Source organism: Schistocerca piceifrons, chromosome X, assembly GCF_021461385.2.
Source record: "Schistocerca piceifrons isolate TAMUIC-IGC-003096 chromosome X, iqSchPice1.1, whole genome shotgun sequence".
NCBI classification, from domain to species: Eukaryota; Metazoa; Arthropoda; class Insecta; order Orthoptera; family Acrididae; genus Schistocerca; species Schistocerca piceifrons.
Window position 1 is genome coordinate 209,030,587 of NC_060149.1, and position 18,023 is coordinate 209,048,609.

An 18,023-nucleotide genomic window follows, 5' to 3' on the forward strand; every position below is an offset into this window, starting at 1 on the left:
TTTACAACAAACTATATGAGGGAAGAAATATACTATGAAGCAGTAATCAGAATGCCCAACTCCTTAAACAGATGTCTTCAAGTGATCATGGGTGAGTACCACATATTATTCTTACAGCATGTTTTGTGCAATGAAGACTGACTTTCTTAAAGACAAGTTACCCCAGAACATTATTGTATATGACATTATTCAACAAAATATGTAAAATATGTCTCATTTCTGATTTGTCTCTCCCCAAGATTTGCAATGATTCTAAGCACAAATGCAGCGGAACTAAGTTGTTTCAGGAGTTCCAAAAATGTGTTTTTTTTTCCAATTTAAAAAATCAATGTGGACCCCTAAGAATTTTGAAGTTTCCACACTATTTATTATTTCCTCATCATACGTTACACTTACCATTGGTGCAGTACCTCTAGCTGTGCAGAACTGAATACGTTGTGTCTTTTTAAAACTGAGGATGAGACTATTCACAGAAAACCAGTCAATGACACTTTCAAGAACTTTGTTTATCATTTCTTCCTTTTCTGTATGTATGCTTGGATCAATTACAATACTAGTGTCATCTGCAATAAGAACTAACTCTGCTTGCTGTATACTAAACAGAAGATTGTTTACATATATGAGGAAGAGCAGTGGACCTAAGATTGAACCTTGGGAAACTCCATACGTGATCTCACCCCATTCAGAATTATCTCACTGGACTACATTGCTTGAATTACTAAGTGCAACTTTCTGCATTATTTTGGTTAAATATGACATTAGCCATTGGTTGGCTATACCATCAATCCCATAAAATATCAATTTATCTATGAGAATACCGTGATTCACAAAGTCAAATGCCTTACATAGGCCACAGAAAATAGCTCAACCAGCAATATTTTATTATTTAATGCTTGTAAAACTTAGTGAGTGGATGTGTAAATGGTGTCCTTAGTAGCATTATCCTTCTGAAACAGAGACTGTGATTTGCTAAGGATACTGTTGTTGGTAAGGTGAAATACTATTCTAGAATACATCACATTGTCAAAAATTTTGGAGAATGATGTCAGCATAAGATATAGATGCAGGTGTACATGTCTTAGATGCAAATTCTGGGACACAGCAAATATCTTGTGGATACGCCTGCAATTATTTACAAACAAACTGGTAAACATGTCAGTAAGCTTACAATCACAGCTACCCTCCAACATACAAGTACTGGTTTCACGTGATCCTAGGTGACATCATGCACACAGCAACATAAACAAATTTGCTTCTGTGTACAACTTACAACATACCCTCCTTCATCCCCTTTATTTTACACCTTCCTTACTTATCTTCAGCTTACAATGTGAAGGAGTATTTTGACCTCCCCCCCCCCCCCCCTTCCCCCTGCAGCACCTGGAGAAGATGGTTGCATTTTTGGTAAACATGGAAGTCCTTGCACACTGTACTGTAGCACACCACTAGAGGAGTCAAAATATTTGAAAGGGAACAATGCTGAGTCTGTTGAAGTGAAGAGCAGAGATCAGAAACAGAGGTAGTATGAGTCCAGTGTTTAAGGTTGTATATCTTAGAAATCTAGGGGCCACTGTTACATCAGCACTATACTGGCCTCTCTCCTTCCCCCCTAGAGTTCCGAGTACGACATGTCTGACAACGGTGGCACTGTGGTCGCTTCCTACTCACTGACTTGTTCTCTTACTAAAGTGTGCAGGAGTGTGTGATCAGTGGCAAGCTTTGAGTAACATCTACACTTCTCTCATTACCATGTTGAAATTTGCATCTTTTGCCAAAAATCTCCAAGTTTACAAAGATTCATTTCACTATAACAAGATAATACAATTGTAATGGCAATGGAATACTGAAACAGTATTTTAGTAAACAAACAACAAAGGACATGACAGGTCAGTAGCTTATTTAAAGGCTCATTGTCTGCATAAAAATAAATTTCTTATTTCACTTATATTGTTGCAAACCCACACTAATTTCCATTTCATCATAAATAATCCATAAAAAATTACAATATTTCCTTGAAAAAATCTGTATTTAATTGGATGTTGTGGCAGATAATAAAATATTGCATATTAAAAGCATGCTATTTGTGATTCAGTGGCACTCGTGTTGTGGAGATCTTAGACCATTCAGTGTGGTTCATGGCTCATGTTTCAAAAAGGTAGTCAGTTAGTTGGTTGGTCGGTTGGATAGTTTAAAAGTGGGGGGAAGGTCCCTTGTTCGGAATAAAACAATGCCACAAGGGTGAGAATAAAACAAGTGCAACTGACAACACAAAATGGAGAGAAAGGAAAAATGACAACAACGATGGAAGGGCAACAAATGCTTAAAGGGACAAAAGGGGACAAGAAAACCACAACAATGTAAGAAACAGGTAGAAGAGATTAAAACCACCACCCTACAAGCACTAGGGTGGAGGACACAGAGAGACAAAGGACATGCACAAAAACTTAGCTCAAAAGATAAAACCCAACCTCACGAATAAAATGTAAAACTAAATCAGCCAATGAGGTGTTGTCAGACAAAATTAGCAAAAACGAGACCGTTAACTGAAGATTTCACCGCATGGCAGTCAAAGTGGGACAGTGCACCAGAATATGGGCCATTGTCAACAGGGTGCTGCAACGACACTGAGGCGGGTCTTCATGGTGCAGGATGTAGCCGTGGGTTGCCCAAGTGTTGTCAATGCGGAGCCGGTAGAGAACCACAGAGTCCCAGCGAGAGGCCCGCATGGAGGACAGCCACGCATTTGTAGTCCCCTTAATGGCACACAGTTTGTTGTGCGTACTGAGACTATGCCATTCCGTCTCCCAAAGCCAAAAAACCTGACAGTGTAAAAACAAATACAGGTTAGTTATTGGAATGCCGATTTCCATAAGCGTTTTCCGTGCAGCCTGTTTGACCAGTCTGTCAGCAAGTTCGCTGCCTGGGATTCCGACATGTCCTGGGGTTCACACAAACACCACTGAACGACTGGACTGTTCCATGGCATAGATGGACTCCTGGATGGTCACTACCAGAGGGTGACGAGGGTAGCACTGGTCGATAGCTTGTAGGCTGCTCAAAGAGACAGTACACGGAATAAACGACTCCCCAGGGCATGAATGGATGTGCTCAAGAGCACAAGATATAGCCACCAGCTCTGCAGTGAAAACACTGCAGCCATCGGACAAGGAATGCTGTTAAATATGCCCTCCACAGACATACGCGAAGCTGACATGACCATCAGCCATCAAGCTGTCGGTGTAAACCACTTCATGGCCTCAGTACATGTCAAGAATCGAGGGGAAGTGACAGCGGAGAACCACAGGGTGAACTGACTCCTTTGGGCCGTGTGAAAGGTCCAGGCAAAGCTGCGGCCTAGGTGTATACCATGGAAGTGTACGCAAATGGACCTCAAGTATAGGTGGTAAAGGCAAGGACTTCAGTTCAGATAGAAGGGATCAGATGTGAACTGCAATTGTAAGCCCTGACCTGGGCCACCGATGTGGGAGATGGTAATTTGGTTGCACAGGAGAACTAGGAATGTGTGAAATGTAACTGGCAAGCAGTTGCGAATGCCTGACATGCAATGGAGGGACTCCAGCCTCTGGCAGGACGCTGGTCACTGGACTCATCCTAAAAGCTCCCATCGCTAGTCGAACACCACAATGGTGCACTGGGTCGATTAAACACAATGCTGAGGGTGCTGCCGAACCATAAACCAGACTCCTATAGTCAATGCGGGCTTCAACAAGGGCTCTGTAGGGCAACGAAAACCAGTCCTAAGAATCGATATGTTTCCAGTACAGTCAGGAGATCGTCAGTAAGGTAAATTTCTGGTTCCAGATGAATGGTATGACGCCAACAGAAGGGCATGACACATGACTTTGTGGCCGAAAACTGGAAGCCGTGGGCTACAGCCCATGACTGCACCCTGTAGATGGCTCACTGTAGGCACGGCTCTGCAGCACCAGTACTGGTGGAGCAATACGAAATGCAGAAGTCGACTGCATACAGAGAGGGTGAGACGGATGGCCATACAGCTGCTGCTGGACTGTTAATGGCGACTAAAAGTAGAGATACACTCAATACAGAGCTGTGTGGGACCCTGTTCTCTTAGATATGGGGGGAACTACAGGAGGCACCAACTTGGACATGGGAAGTATGAAGCGACAGAAAATTCTGGATAAAACTCAGAAGCGGGCCTCAGCAACCCCACCCGTATAATGTGGCAAGGATGATGATGTCACCAGGTGGTGTCATACGCTTTTCGTAAATCCAAAAAGATGGCAACAAGGCGTTGGCGTCTGGAAAAGGCTGTTCGGATGGCAGTCTCGAGGGACACAAGATAATCAGTGGTAGAGTAACCCTGGCGGAAACCGCTCTGGCACGGAGACAGTAGGCCACGTGACTCCAGGACCCAACCCAACTGCTGACACACCGTACATTCCAGTAGCTTACAAAGAATGTTGGTGAGGCTGATGGGCCGATAGCTATCCACATCAAGCGGATTTTTGCCGGGTTTGAGCACTAGTATGATAGTGTTCTCCTGCCAGTGCGATGGAAAGATGCCATCACACCAGATCTGTTTGAAGATCACGTGGAGGTGTCTCTTGCAGTTAGACAAGAGATGTTTAATCATCTGACTGTTGGGGTAATGTACAAGGGCACTGAGGAGCTCCCATTCTTTAAATGGGGTGTTATAGGATTCACTGTGGCGTGTAGTAAACGAGAGGGCTTTCCCAGAGTAATTCTCTGAGAGGCACGAGCATAGTGCTCAGCAAAGTGCTCGGCAATCACGTTTGCATCGGTAGATAACACGTCATTTATGTTAACACCGGAAACACCTGTTGTGGTCTGGTACCCAAGAACTTGTTTGATCTTTGCCCAGACTTGGGAAGGTGATGTATGGCACCCAATGGTCAAGACGCATCTCTCCCAACACTCCTGTTTCTGTCTTTTTATAAGATGGCGAATGCGGGCATGGAGCTATTTAAAGGCGATGAGATGCTTATGCTGCTGTACAGCTCACCGATGCTCCTTAATTACTTCAGCAACTTCCAGCGATCACCAAGGGACTGTGTTCCGCCAGGGGCATCCTACAGAATGAGGGATCGTGTTTTCGCTGCAGAAACGATCATTGTAGTTACCTGCTCAACCACCATATCGATGTTACCATGTGGAGGAGATTCAACGGTGACAGCAGAGGTGAAAGTTTGAAGCCCATCTAGGCAGGTGTCCATGGGCATGATGCCGGGGCATTGACAGGAAGATGAGGAAGTGGTCACTGCCACAAAGGTCATCATGTGCTCTCCAGTGGATAGATGGGAGAAGTCCACAGGACTGTAAACTGACCATGTGCCACACTGAAATGTGTGGGGGCACCTGTATTTAAGAGGCAGAGGTCACGTAGAGACAGTAAAGTTTTGACATCTATGCCTCGTCCCGTAAGCACTATGCCACCCCACAAGGCCTTACGGGCATTAAAATCTCCCAAAAGTAGGAAAGGTTTAGGGAGTTGATCAATCAGTGCAACCAATGCGTTCAGAGGTACTGCACCATCTGGAGGAAGATATACGTTGCAGACAGTTATTTCCCGTGTCGTCCTTATTCTGACAGCCACAGCTTCAAGGGGGGTTTGAAGGGGCACAGGTTCACTGCATACCGAGTTCAGGACATAGGTACGAACTCCACCAGACACTCTATTATAGTCACTACAGTTCTTGTAATATCCCCTATAGCCGCAGAGGGCAGGGGTCCGCATTGCTGGGAACCAGGTTTCCTGGAGGGCAATCCAGAAAGCAAGTGTGAAGTTTAAGAGGTGCCGAGGTGGTGGAAAAGCCGCCGCAATTCCACTGGAGGATGACGTTATGGTGAGGCTGGGAAGGCAGGAAACATTCAAGGAGGCAGGTTATGCCTCAGTGTCACCTGCTGCCACAGACTGAGTATTTGTAGCCATTTCTGTGGAGGATGAGGCATCAGTGAGATCCAGGTCTGCAGGGGTCGCCAAGATCTCCACTGCATCCTAAGATGCAGAATTGGTCGGGAATAGTGGTGTTGGGACCATGGGAGGGTCCTTTTTCTTAGCAGACTTCTTTGTTTCCTTGCCCTCTCCCTTCTCTTTAGGGGCTTGCTGGGAGAACTTTTCTGAAGTAGCTTCAGGCTCTGAGGAAGACCATGAAGCTCTTCATCCAACAACTTTTGGCTCCTTGAGCCACTGGTGAGAGTCCACCGTGACATTAGTGGAAACCTTGGGAGAGAGGGCCCCAAGGGACCCCTCACGCATGTGAGGAGACGGAGGAGGCTCTTGCTTCTCCGGCAGGGGGGAGGGGACCAATGTCCCCTGCGTTTGGGGGTGCCTTGCTCCCGAAGTAGGTGCTTTGGGAGCAACGGAGGAAGATTTTCCCCCTACCACCAAGGGGGTAGATGTAGTCTGGTGGCCGGAGGGCCCACTGTTTGTGGCACAAAGTGAAGAACCGCTGGCGCTTGGGACGGCGATGGTGATGTAGCTGTAGCATATATCGATGTCAACTGAATGGGGTGTAGCCTCTTGGTAAGTCAACTGGTCCAGGGTCTTGTACTTCACGATTTTCCGCTCCTTTTGGAGTACTGGGCAGTCTGGGGAGAGATGCTCTCCACAGATGATGCAAGTGGGAGGAGGCGCACATGGAGTATCTGGGTGCAGTGGATGTCTGCAGTCTCGACATGTGGCGCTGGAAGTGCAGCCCGAACTTCTAGCACTTAAGGCACCGCATAGAGGGAGAGACATATAATTTAACCTCACAGCAGTAAACCATCACCTTGACCTTTTCAGGCAATGAATCACCCTCAAAGACCACGATGAAGGCACCGGTAGCAAGCATGTTGTCTTTGGGTCCCCTGTAAATGCGTTGTATGAAATGAACACCCTCGTCGTCAGACTGCAAGAGGAGATCGCGATGGAAAATGATCCCCTGGACCATGTTGAGGCTTTTATGGGGAGTGACAGAAACAGGAATATCATCCAGCTCTTCACAGGCGAATAACACTCGGGATTGGGCCGAGGATGCTATCTGAATCAAGACTGCACCGTTTCACATCTTGGACAGCGCTGTCACTTCTCCAAACTTATCCTCAAAGTGTTCAATGAAAAACAGAGGCTTTGTAGGTAGAAAGAAGTCCCCATCAATTCTGCTACAGACTAAAAACTGAGGCGAATATGACTCTCTCCATTCTGTAGCCATATGTTCCTCCCCATGCTGAAGCGAGGGATGGAAACGATTTAGGGTCATACCTGTCGGCATTGTATTTGATCTTGCCTTTCTTAGAGACTGCTGGTGCCGTATGGTCACCAGCAAGAGATGACTTAGTCCGCTTCATTGCAGGTCATCCGCCCTGATTTCACCCATTCCGACCAGGGGCTCTACCCATGGGCGCCACCCAGCCACAGCAAAGGCCAACTGGCATAATGGCCATTGCTGGGAGTCCTGATGCCCCAGGAAGACAGGCATCTTCTCCTTGGCAATGTGGGGAGTTCACAGCTTAGGCATCAGCAGTGCAATACCTGTGTAGTCAGGGGAATACCACCAAATGGGTACATGAAGGCCCCACCGCAACGGACTGGCTACCATGCTGGATATTGGGTGCAGAGAAATCCAATACTGTCATGGGAGCGAAAGAGGACAAGAGACAACGGAAGAAGATGACATACTCCAGAAAGTGTCCTCGCCCAAATAGTTGAATCGCAAGTGGAGATGCAAAGCCATGACAAGAAATTCAGGAGATCGAATCTAAGGGCACTATGGATAACTCGTGCACAAAGTAAGGCATCCTTCCCCATATGACCCGCACTTCTGTAGAATTTTGAAAGTGGCAGGTCAGACCATAGAATCGGACCTGAAATCATAGGACTGAAAAGTGTGGGACTCCTCTTAGCCACCTCTTATGAGAGGCAGGAGTACCTCAGGCTTAATTAGCCCCCGGACCCGCAAGGGGGAAAAAGTAGTCCAAATGCATGTGTCTGTAGGGGCTGAAGTGGTTTCTAAAGTTGATGTAGAGGCTATACCACGAAATCTGACTACAGTTAAGAAGTGAATAAAATCCATTGCAGACAACCTTAAAAAGGTGCTGGGTCCATGAGTTACTGTTGCTATCACTGATAAAAGAGCTTTTTCCCAAACTGATATGTGGGCGGTTGATGCATGTAAAATAACCTACACTACAGTGACTGTATCCACTATTAGTAAAAGGTAACATATAGAGAATGGAGTACTGTTTACCACCCCATTTCCTGATACAGAGCTTGTTCACCCTACCGTGTCCTTGCAAATTTCTGAGGATTTAATGGAGTCAGCACCTTTTGTAATAGATCAGGGTTCTAATACAGTGGCAGCTCTGAAAAACATCACTACGCTTACTTGCAACTGTCTTTGTCTTGGCACTCTGCTCAAGCACTGAAGCTTCACACCCGTAACTACTTCATGTAGGAGGGACAATAAAGTTCCGAAAAGCATTAGTGGCACATTGTAAGAGAGTCTGTCTTTCAAAGAGACTCACAAAGTCACTCAAACAAGAAGTCAAAGTCCGATGGAACACTTTGTTAGAAAGAAGCTACTAATAACATAGAACGAGACAACTATCCAAACCTTCCATTTGGTACTTCTCTGGCAGTGTAAACTTCTGGATGGTCACTTGAGTCCTAATGAATTAGGCAGTGATGGGTAGTGATCCCATGGCAATACTTAAATTAAGATGCAGAAATTACATGGCCAAAAAGGCTAATAAGATTAAACTGCTCTTGCACCACAAGACTTCAACATTTTTGTGTTCTCCATGTCGTGACCTTTTGATGCTGAGTTCTGAAGACAGAGACAGTGTTTTCAAAGAAGTTGGTACTAGGTTTGTAAACATTTCAGGTAAGTGTACAATTATACAAAGGGCGTTCAAAAAGTTTTGCACAGTTGTCTCTATTTTATTATTATTATTATTATTATTATTATTATTATTATTTGTATTGTTGGTATATAAAAGTATTTTCTTTTATTTACAGGTGAGCCATAATGGACCGTGAAGTAGATGTCAGGTTGCGACAACGGTCGGAGATGGAGTTCCTCTTCAAGACTGGTGATGACTCTGCCACATCGATTCACAGGAAGTTGCTCCCTGTTTATGGGGAGGACACAGTGGGTCGCAGCAGTATCCAGCAGTGGTTGCAGAGGTTTAAAGAATGTGATTTCTCCCTACTGGACAATCCACAATGCAGTAGACCATCAACAGCAGTGAGTGATGTGAATAAGGAGACCATTGATCAAATCGTCCAAAATGACAGATGTGTGATGACATGACAGCTTGCTGAAATGACTTGTTTGTCATTGGGTTGGGGTTGTTTGGGGAAGGAGACCAGACAGTGAGGTCATCGGTCGTTTGTCATTGGGTAGTGTGGTATCACTGGTACAGTCACTAGGGTACAGAAAAATCTGTGTATGTTAGGTGCCTAGATTATTGATAAGAGAAATGAAAATGATGAGGAAGAATGTGTGCGAGGATCTCATGAAGACCTTTACTCAAGAGTGAAAACAGTGTTTTGACAGCAACATTACCCAGGATGAAACATGGTTGTCCTCGGAAGAAAAAACCAAGACTTTCACGAACAGCAGGCCGAAAGGTGATGGCCTCCTTCTTCTGGGATCAGTGCGGTGTCATTTTCATTGACTTTTTGGAACCTGGATCCACAATTAACTGAGCCCGTTACTGTTTGTCAATGGACAAGCTGTGACATGCCATCAAGACTCACAGACCACAGCTTCAAAGTCAGCTCATCAGACTACACCATGACAATGCCAAACCCCATACAGCCCTTATGAAGCAGGAGAAAATCAGGAAAATGGGTTAGAAAATTGTTCCTCATCCTCTCTACAGTCCAGACTTGGCTCCAGCTGATTTTTACCTCTCTCGGCATCTGAAGGCCTACCTGCGCATTAAAACATTTGATAGTGAGAAAGATCTTTATTTCCTGTGTCAAGCAATGGTTTAAAAGTCAATCCCCAGGATTTTATCAAAGTGCATTTACATCATGGAAAGAATGTTGGGCCAGATGCGTCACAGCTCAATGTATAGCTAAATGTTCCAAGTATGTTCACAAAAAAATTCATTCTCCTCCTGCAAAAAATAAAAAAATTATAGACGACTATGCAAAACTTTTTGAATGCCCTTTGTATATACCTGTTATTCTAACACACACACACACACACACACACACACACACACACACACACACACACTGCTAACTGGATGACTTATCTGGCTTAGCAGCTACAAATACACAAATCTTCCTTGTGGATCAGTTTATTTATTAGTGAAAACCCTATCAAAATCCCTACAGTAGTTTCTGAAATCCTCCCTCACATATGGAAAGAAAAATGCAATGGGGAATTTAATTCATGATAGTTCAGACATATTTATAGATTACATACAAAAAGCTTCCTTGTGAATCAATCTGTCAATTACTGAAAACAGTATCAAAATTCCTAAAGTAGCTCCTGCGATTAGGCTTCACATACAGACAGAAAAATGTGGCAGGACAATTGAATTTACAAAATTTATTCATAACTGCCATGCCCAACCACTGCATGTGTAGTGACAATGCTGCAAGTCCTCAATTATACTTTAAGTCCTCAGTTATACTCATGCACTTGTATACTCACTCTCCTTTCTACACCGGCAGAGTCCATGTGTACCTAACAAGACTTGAGCAATGAGTTTATGCTAATAAACAGGTCGCATGGATGCTGCCAAGTCGAGCCTCCGAGCATTTAGAGACAATGAGTTTGGAGATGAAGTCATACAGCCCATGGGTGAGTTTAAAATAGAATTTACATAGTTCATTTCTGATCTTTAGTGTACAACAACAATGCACCATAATATATCACAGGGGTTAGATGGAACAGATGCTTTCAGTGCAGTTAAACAAGTCTGAATGATGATGAACCAAGTCGCAGACCACCTATCTGTGAAGAACCAGGAATGGCACATAAAGTGGAGGCCTTGGTTCTCTAAGATCGGAATGCCACAATCAAGTTGGCAGTGGAAAGACAAAGTCATTCATGAATCATTTTTCAAAATATTGCACACTCACAGCAATTTAAAAAGCTCACCAAACCGAGGCAGCAGAGGAAATGTTATACCTTTTTCCAGTCCAATTCAGGTGTCTTTCTTGTATGCCTTATCATCATAGAAATGTGCTGGATATATCTCCACGATCTTGAGACAAAGAAGCAAAGCAAGGTGTGCAAACATGGCGTCACCATCATTGAAAATAGTAAAGACCCAACCATCATTAGACAAGGTGATGCCGAGTGATTTTTGGGGCTGCCACAGTGCAGTGCTATCAGATTATGTTCATGGCTGCAAACCATCACAGGAGCATACAACCAAAATCTCCTCACAATGCTATAGGAAGCTGTAAAAATGAAATGATTACACAGCATTGTTGGCTGGGAGGTCCCATTTGGGTTTGGCTGCCAAGTGCATGTCTTATGTCAGTCAGTGCAACACTGGGCGACTTGTGGTCGATGATGAGGATGAAATGATGACGAGGACAACACAACAACACGTCCCCGAGTGGAGAAAATTGCCACCCTGGCCAATAATCGAACCCGGGCCCAGTGCATGGGATGCAAGCACGTTACCACCCAGCTAAGCAGGCAGACATAGGAAGCTGTTAAGACAAAGCATTGGGGGAAACTGTCCAAGGGAGTGTCTTTACTTCATGAGAATGTCCCAGCCCGTTCTCCACAGGATGCAATCACACATGCTGCTCTTTGGGCTATCAAATTTTCCATCATTGCCCATATTTTCTTGACATGAGACCTGGTCACTTCTACCTCTTTCCATAGATGAAGAAACCATTGCATGTCAGGCATTTCCAGAATAACGACAAGGTGATTTTCAAGGAAGAACATTTTCTGAACAGCCAAAATGTAAACTTCCACAACTGAGATCTCTGCCAAGTCATACCTTGTTGAGAAAGATGTGCTGCATCAAAGGGCAAATATTTAGCTACTTTCAGGTTCATAACTTGAGTTTTTTTGAGTGATAACAAACATTTTATGATTATCACTTCTAATCCCATAATACCTACGGAACATGACATTTACAATGAGTATTATCCAAAAATTCACTCTCATAAAGCCGTTTATTACAATATATGTCTCACCAAAACACTGATTTAACCATCAATTGTGAGTACACCCATAAAGCAACAAGATATACAATTTGGAACATATGACTTCTATAATAGTGGCCTTGATAATAAAAGGTACAATTATTGTTTCTGTAGGGCCTCATTTGTTGGTGTGGTTTAAAGGAATATTTGGCATTAGCTTCTAATAAGGGCCATGTTAATTAACTGTACTTCGTAATTCTGAAAAAATGAATGAGATATATCACCACCTGCTTTTTATCCTGAGCCATAGGTTGAGTACCCATTATACACTAAAAAATATGTAAATCACTCAAACAAAAACTGGTACCACTAAAATAACACTTACATGAAGAAGCAAAGTTGCTGCTAAGAAGCTTAAGCCTTGGCAGTATCCAACTTCTGTATCATAAACAGCATATGCTTTAGAGATACGATAGAGGGAGTCCTGCCCCAATCCACCAGCCTCTTTGAAAAAGTCATGTGCTGGAAATGTCCGATTAATGTCTCTCTGTATCACAGTCTCACATGGACTGTCCTGAAAGAAAAAAGAAAACACCATATAATGAAGTTATTTAGAAATCAAGTTTACACCACTGAGCTTTTCTTCTTCTCCTTCATGGAACATTTCCAGTCTTCTAAGCTGAGTTTTTTTATAACAGTGTTTTTAAGCCATTCCACATGCCTTCTGTCTTCAGTGTCCACCTTTCTCTACTAGTTACAACAAGAAAAACTCTATGGTTAGAAAAGATCAAGGCTTAACCTTAATTTATGAATCTAATTACTAAGACTAGATGGGTGTTCTTTTGAGTCTTTATTTGATATTAGACTTTCTAGTGTAGTTTTCATGTCTGAAGAGTACCTGCCTGTGTGCATGCAGAGAGAGAGAGAGAGAGAGAGAGAGAGAGAGAGAGAGTGTGTGTGTGTGTGTGTGTGTGTGTGTGTGTGTGTGTGTGTGTGTGTGTGTGTGTGTGTGTGCGCGCGCGCGTGCGCGCTAAAGATCATTGCGGCTGTCCAGTGTGTAATGCGCATAGAAGAGACTGCCATTTCCATGTCCCAAAAAGGAGGATAATGTCCAGGTGGAAAAAACAATGGTGTGAAGCAGGTTCTGTAACCAATGACAAGCATAAAGGACAGTTCAAAGGCCGGAAAATATCTGACGAGTTCATGCAGTTCCTCAATGAAGGCCACAGTGATCTGCCCTTGCCAATCCAGAACATCACAAATCCCTTGCATGTCTTTGCAAAGGGTTGTGAAACAGGATTTAAAGTTTTATCTTTAAATAAGCTGCAAGTGGTTCAACATTTATGACTGGTAAATAAAATGAGTAGACACAATTTCTGCACAAAATCACTGGACATAATTGACCAGGATGATGCGTTCCCAACAAATCTTGTGATAACTGATGAGGCAAACTTTCATCTGAATGGATTTCTCAATCAATAAATCTTCTGATATTAGTCAGACACAAACATGCAGCTCATTCATGAGAACGTTCAGGATAATGCATATGTCATTGCCTGGTGTGCTGTTGGAAGTTATATTCGAGTCACTGGGCCACATTTTTTAAGACAATGAGGGCCAGCCAGCGATTGCCAATTTTGTACAGTACACAGCCGTGATTACAATTTCTTCATTTCACAGCTGCAGGAACATTGTCGTCTATACAGTATATGGTTTCAGGAAGACAGGCCTACAGCCATATGGCAATGATTACACTGAGGCATCACTTTCTGCATCAGTTACTCGTGATTCACTCATATCCCATGTCCAACAAGATGACCTGATCTTTCATTCCCTTACTTTTTTCTGCAAGGTCGTCTAATGAACAAAGTTTTTTTCCCAGCGGCTCAACAATACTGATGAGTTGAAAGAGACACTCTGGGAAGAGCTAGAGGCTATTTCTCAGTAAGTCATTGAGAATATTACAAGGAGAGTCCACGAATGTCTTCAGCAATCTATTGCCAATGATGGAAGCCATTTGTATGACACACTTTTGAAGAAATAAACTTATGTTTCAATTTGTAATAATGGCGATGTTAGTAGAACAGACATCCATGAGTTAAATTCATGTAAATATACATTAAATCTCATAATAATGAAATGAAAATGTGCTACTTTTGTGGGCCATCCTGTATTTATCTGCTGCTCAATGACTGTTCTACTTGGTACTGACCTGTTGTTGTATGATTAATGCAAAATATGATGACTAAGAAATATCACAGCTTCCAGTGATAGTAGGTGGCAGATGAGTTACAGAGGTTGAATAGCTCCATTCTGACTGAAGGTGACAATGTGATAAGATATGGTGTAGAAACTCAACAGTGATGTCAGAAGGAAAGAAATACATTTTTTCCATTGATAATGCATTTTCCCCTGCATCCTCTGAACTCAAGGAGTTCCAGTCTTTCAAAGTATCCAGAACAACGTCTGTGGAGTTTGTAAGGGTAGGAGACAAGTACTATGAGATTCATGATTAAGTTGGGTTGCAAGACGTGTTCACATGATTGAGATGGTAAGCGCATTACCCACAAAAGGCTAATGTCTAGGTCTCAGTGTAAGTCTGCCACAGAGTTTATAGTTGTTGCAGAGTTTGAGCACACCATAAACTGCATGCAAAGTAAGGCCAAAGAACAAGAGCCTTAATACTGCATAAAAAAAAGTTATATTACATATTTATGAAATAATGAGCCAGAAAAATACAATGCAGTGGGTGAGTCAAGAATAACAATTATTGGCCAATAAAATTTTCAGCCCATGTTCAACTTTTCTAATGTACTTAAGACGATAACATACAATGTCTGAAGGAAATATGATGGAAAAGTCCGTAATGCTGCAGCACAAATTACAAGAACTACTGAAAATTTTCAAGAAGTTCAGAAATGGTGGGAAATGGACAAAATTACAATGGTTAATGCAATAAATGGCAAGTGTAGAAGCAATGGTGTGATCATCACTGCTTGAAAAAATTGGTTGTAGCATGAAATATTACTTACAACTCCATGTAACGTATTTGTAATGACACACTGTCTATGCATTTTGATATCTATATTCACCTATATATTCTCTTACAAGCCATTATGTTATGTGATAGTTCAGTGATACTGATTTTCAACAGCATAAAGTCTTTTACATCTCTCAAAATGTAAAAAATTGCAAATCCACTACAAAACTGAAGTAAGAATGAACAGAAAATTCAAGACAGAAGAGTCTTTGACATAACGTATGTACAGACAGACACTTACAGGAAAAATAAAAAACAAGTGCAACTTGCAAAAGAGTACCTCAAGGTATCTGTGCAATCCCCAAAACATTTCAGTTCTAAAACTGATAACACAGTCAAATGGAACAATTCAGTAACTGCTGTTGTCGAGGTCTTCAGCCAGAAGGCTGGTTTGATACCGCTCTCCATACTAGTTTATCCCATGAAAGTCTCATCTTCTCTGCCTAAATAGTCCAACTTACATACATTTGAACCTGCTTACTGTAGTCAAATCTTGGTCTCCCATTATAATTCCACCCTCCCCCCCTTACCAAACTAACGATTCCTAGATGCCTCAGGATCTATCCTCTCAATTGATTTCTTTATTAATCAAGTTGTGCTATAAATTTCTTTTCTCCTCAGTTTGATTCAGTATCTCTTAACTCGTTACCAGATCTAATCATAATTGATAGTCTTTTCTGGCATCACATTTCAGAAACTTCTATTCTCTTCTTGTGTTAACTGATTATAGCACAAAGCTGACACACTTACAAGGTTATACTCCAGACAAATACCTCCAGAAAAGACTTAATAATATTTAAATTTTTATTTGATATTAGCAAATTTTTCTTCTTCAGAAATGTTTTCCTTTTTATTGCCAGTTGACACTTTATGCACTCTCTAGTTTTGCCCCCATCAGTTATTTGCTGCCCGAATAGCAAAACTCATCTACCAATTTTAAAGTCTTGGTTCCTAATGTAATTCCCTCAGCATCACCTGATTTAATTCAACTACATTTCATTACCCTTGCTTTACTTTTGCTGTTATTAATATTATAAACTCTTTTCAAGACACCATCCACTCCATTCAATCGATTTGCCATGTCCTCTGTAGTCTCAGACAGAGGTCTTGTATCCTCACCATATCTTACAATTTTCATTTCTCTCCCCCCTTCAAACCCCCTCTGCTCAAGTTACAGACTGAATAATATTGGGGACCAGCATATAACCTTGTCTCACTCCCTTCTCGCATACTGTTTCCCTTTCATGTCCTTCGTCTCTTACAATCTGGTTTCTGTATCAGCTGTAGACTATTTTCCACTCCCTGTATTTTATACAGGCTTCTTCAGAACTTCAAAAGAGTGTATTCTGGTCAACACTGTCAAAAGTTTTCTCTAAATCTACAAATGCTATAAAAATTGTTTGACTTTCTTCAGTCTGTCTTCCAACATAAGTGGTAATGTCAATACTGCCTCATGTCTCCTACTAATCTTCCCCAAGCTCAGCTTCTACCAGTTTTTCCATTCTTCTCTAAATAATTTGTGTGTCTGTTTTGTAACCATACTTACTGAACTGGTTGTTCAGTAATATTCACACGTGTCAGCACGTGCCTTCTTTGGAATTGGAATTATTACAGTCTTTTTTAAGTATGCTGATATTTCACCTGTCTAGTGTATATTACATACCACATGGAATAGTTTTGTCGTGGCATATTCTCTCCAGGATCTCAGTAGTTCTGAGGGAAAATTCATCTCAGGTCTTTCAGTGCTCTGTCAAATTCTTCTCGGAGTATCATGTATCCCATCGCAACTTCATCTACTCCCTCTTATTGTTCTATAATGTTGGCTTGAAGTCTATTCCTCTTATACAGCTCCTCTACATATTCCTTCCACCCTTCCTTTATTTTCTTAGTACTGGCTTGCCATCTGAGTTCTTAATATTTATACAGTTGCTTCATTTTTCTCCAAAGGTCTCCCTAATTTTCTTATAGGTGACACCTATCTTTCCTAAAGCCACACATGCTTCTATAGCTTTTTATTTCTCCTCCAGCCATTTTGCACTTTTTTAAACATCTGTATTCCCTTTTGCAAACTTTACTTGCTGTGTTTTTATATTTTCTCCTTTCACCAATCAAATTCAATACCTCATTTGTCATCGAAGGATTTCTTCTGGGTCTTGTCTTTTAGCCTATTTGATCCTCTGCTGCCTTCACTATTTCATCTCTCAAAGCTATCCATTCTTCTTCTATTGTACTTCTTTCCTGTTTCAGTCCAATGTTGTCTAACGCTTCATTTGAAACCAAGTAATTACTGAATTTTATTTTAATCCTGACATAAGCCCAAAATCACACATATTACTTGATGACAAGGTTACTGAACAATAAACTTTAAACAGTTTATGGGGAGGACTATATAACTTACATCTAATCTAGCAATAGCATGGATTTACACTATCAAACAAATAAAACTGAATGAATGGCCTTTCACAGTAAGTCTCCCAGCAAGATAAAAAAATGTGTTTGTAGGCCATACCCTAAACTATGTAGAATCACAAACTTTAAAGTACAATAAAACATTCACTATCTTTTTGTCATGTCAAGGTTGGGTAAAAACCATGACAAAAATTTTATGTTTCCTGAAATATGTGGAACAATATGAAAAGTCCTCATGAGTAAGGTTAAGGAAGAAATAAAGATAATAGACTACAAAAGAATGCCAGTCATGGCGTCCCAGGACACTTGGATGATGTCTGTCAATGATGGTATGGCTTGGCGAGATGTGAGGTGTAGAGGGAGAGTGAGCGTGTTGGGGAGAGGGAGAGGGTGAGAGGGCATGTGGGCAAGAGGGAGAGGGCAAGAGGGGAGAGGGGGAGTGGGGGAGGGGGGAGG

General features: G+C 42.2%; 1 protein-coding gene across 1 annotated transcript in view; it reads right to left on the reverse strand.

The window, feature by feature from the left end:
* LOC124721618 (rab GTPase-activating protein 1-like) overlaps window positions 1-18,023 on the reverse strand; it is a 158,140-nt gene that overhangs the window by 64,147 nt on the left and 75,970 nt on the right. Inside the window, exon 9 of the mRNA XM_047246677.1 lies at window positions 12,504-12,692. Coding sequence (XP_047102633.1) covers window positions 12,504-12,692 — 189 coding nt within the window. The remainder of the gene's footprint in view (window positions 1-12,503; window positions 12,693-18,023) is intronic.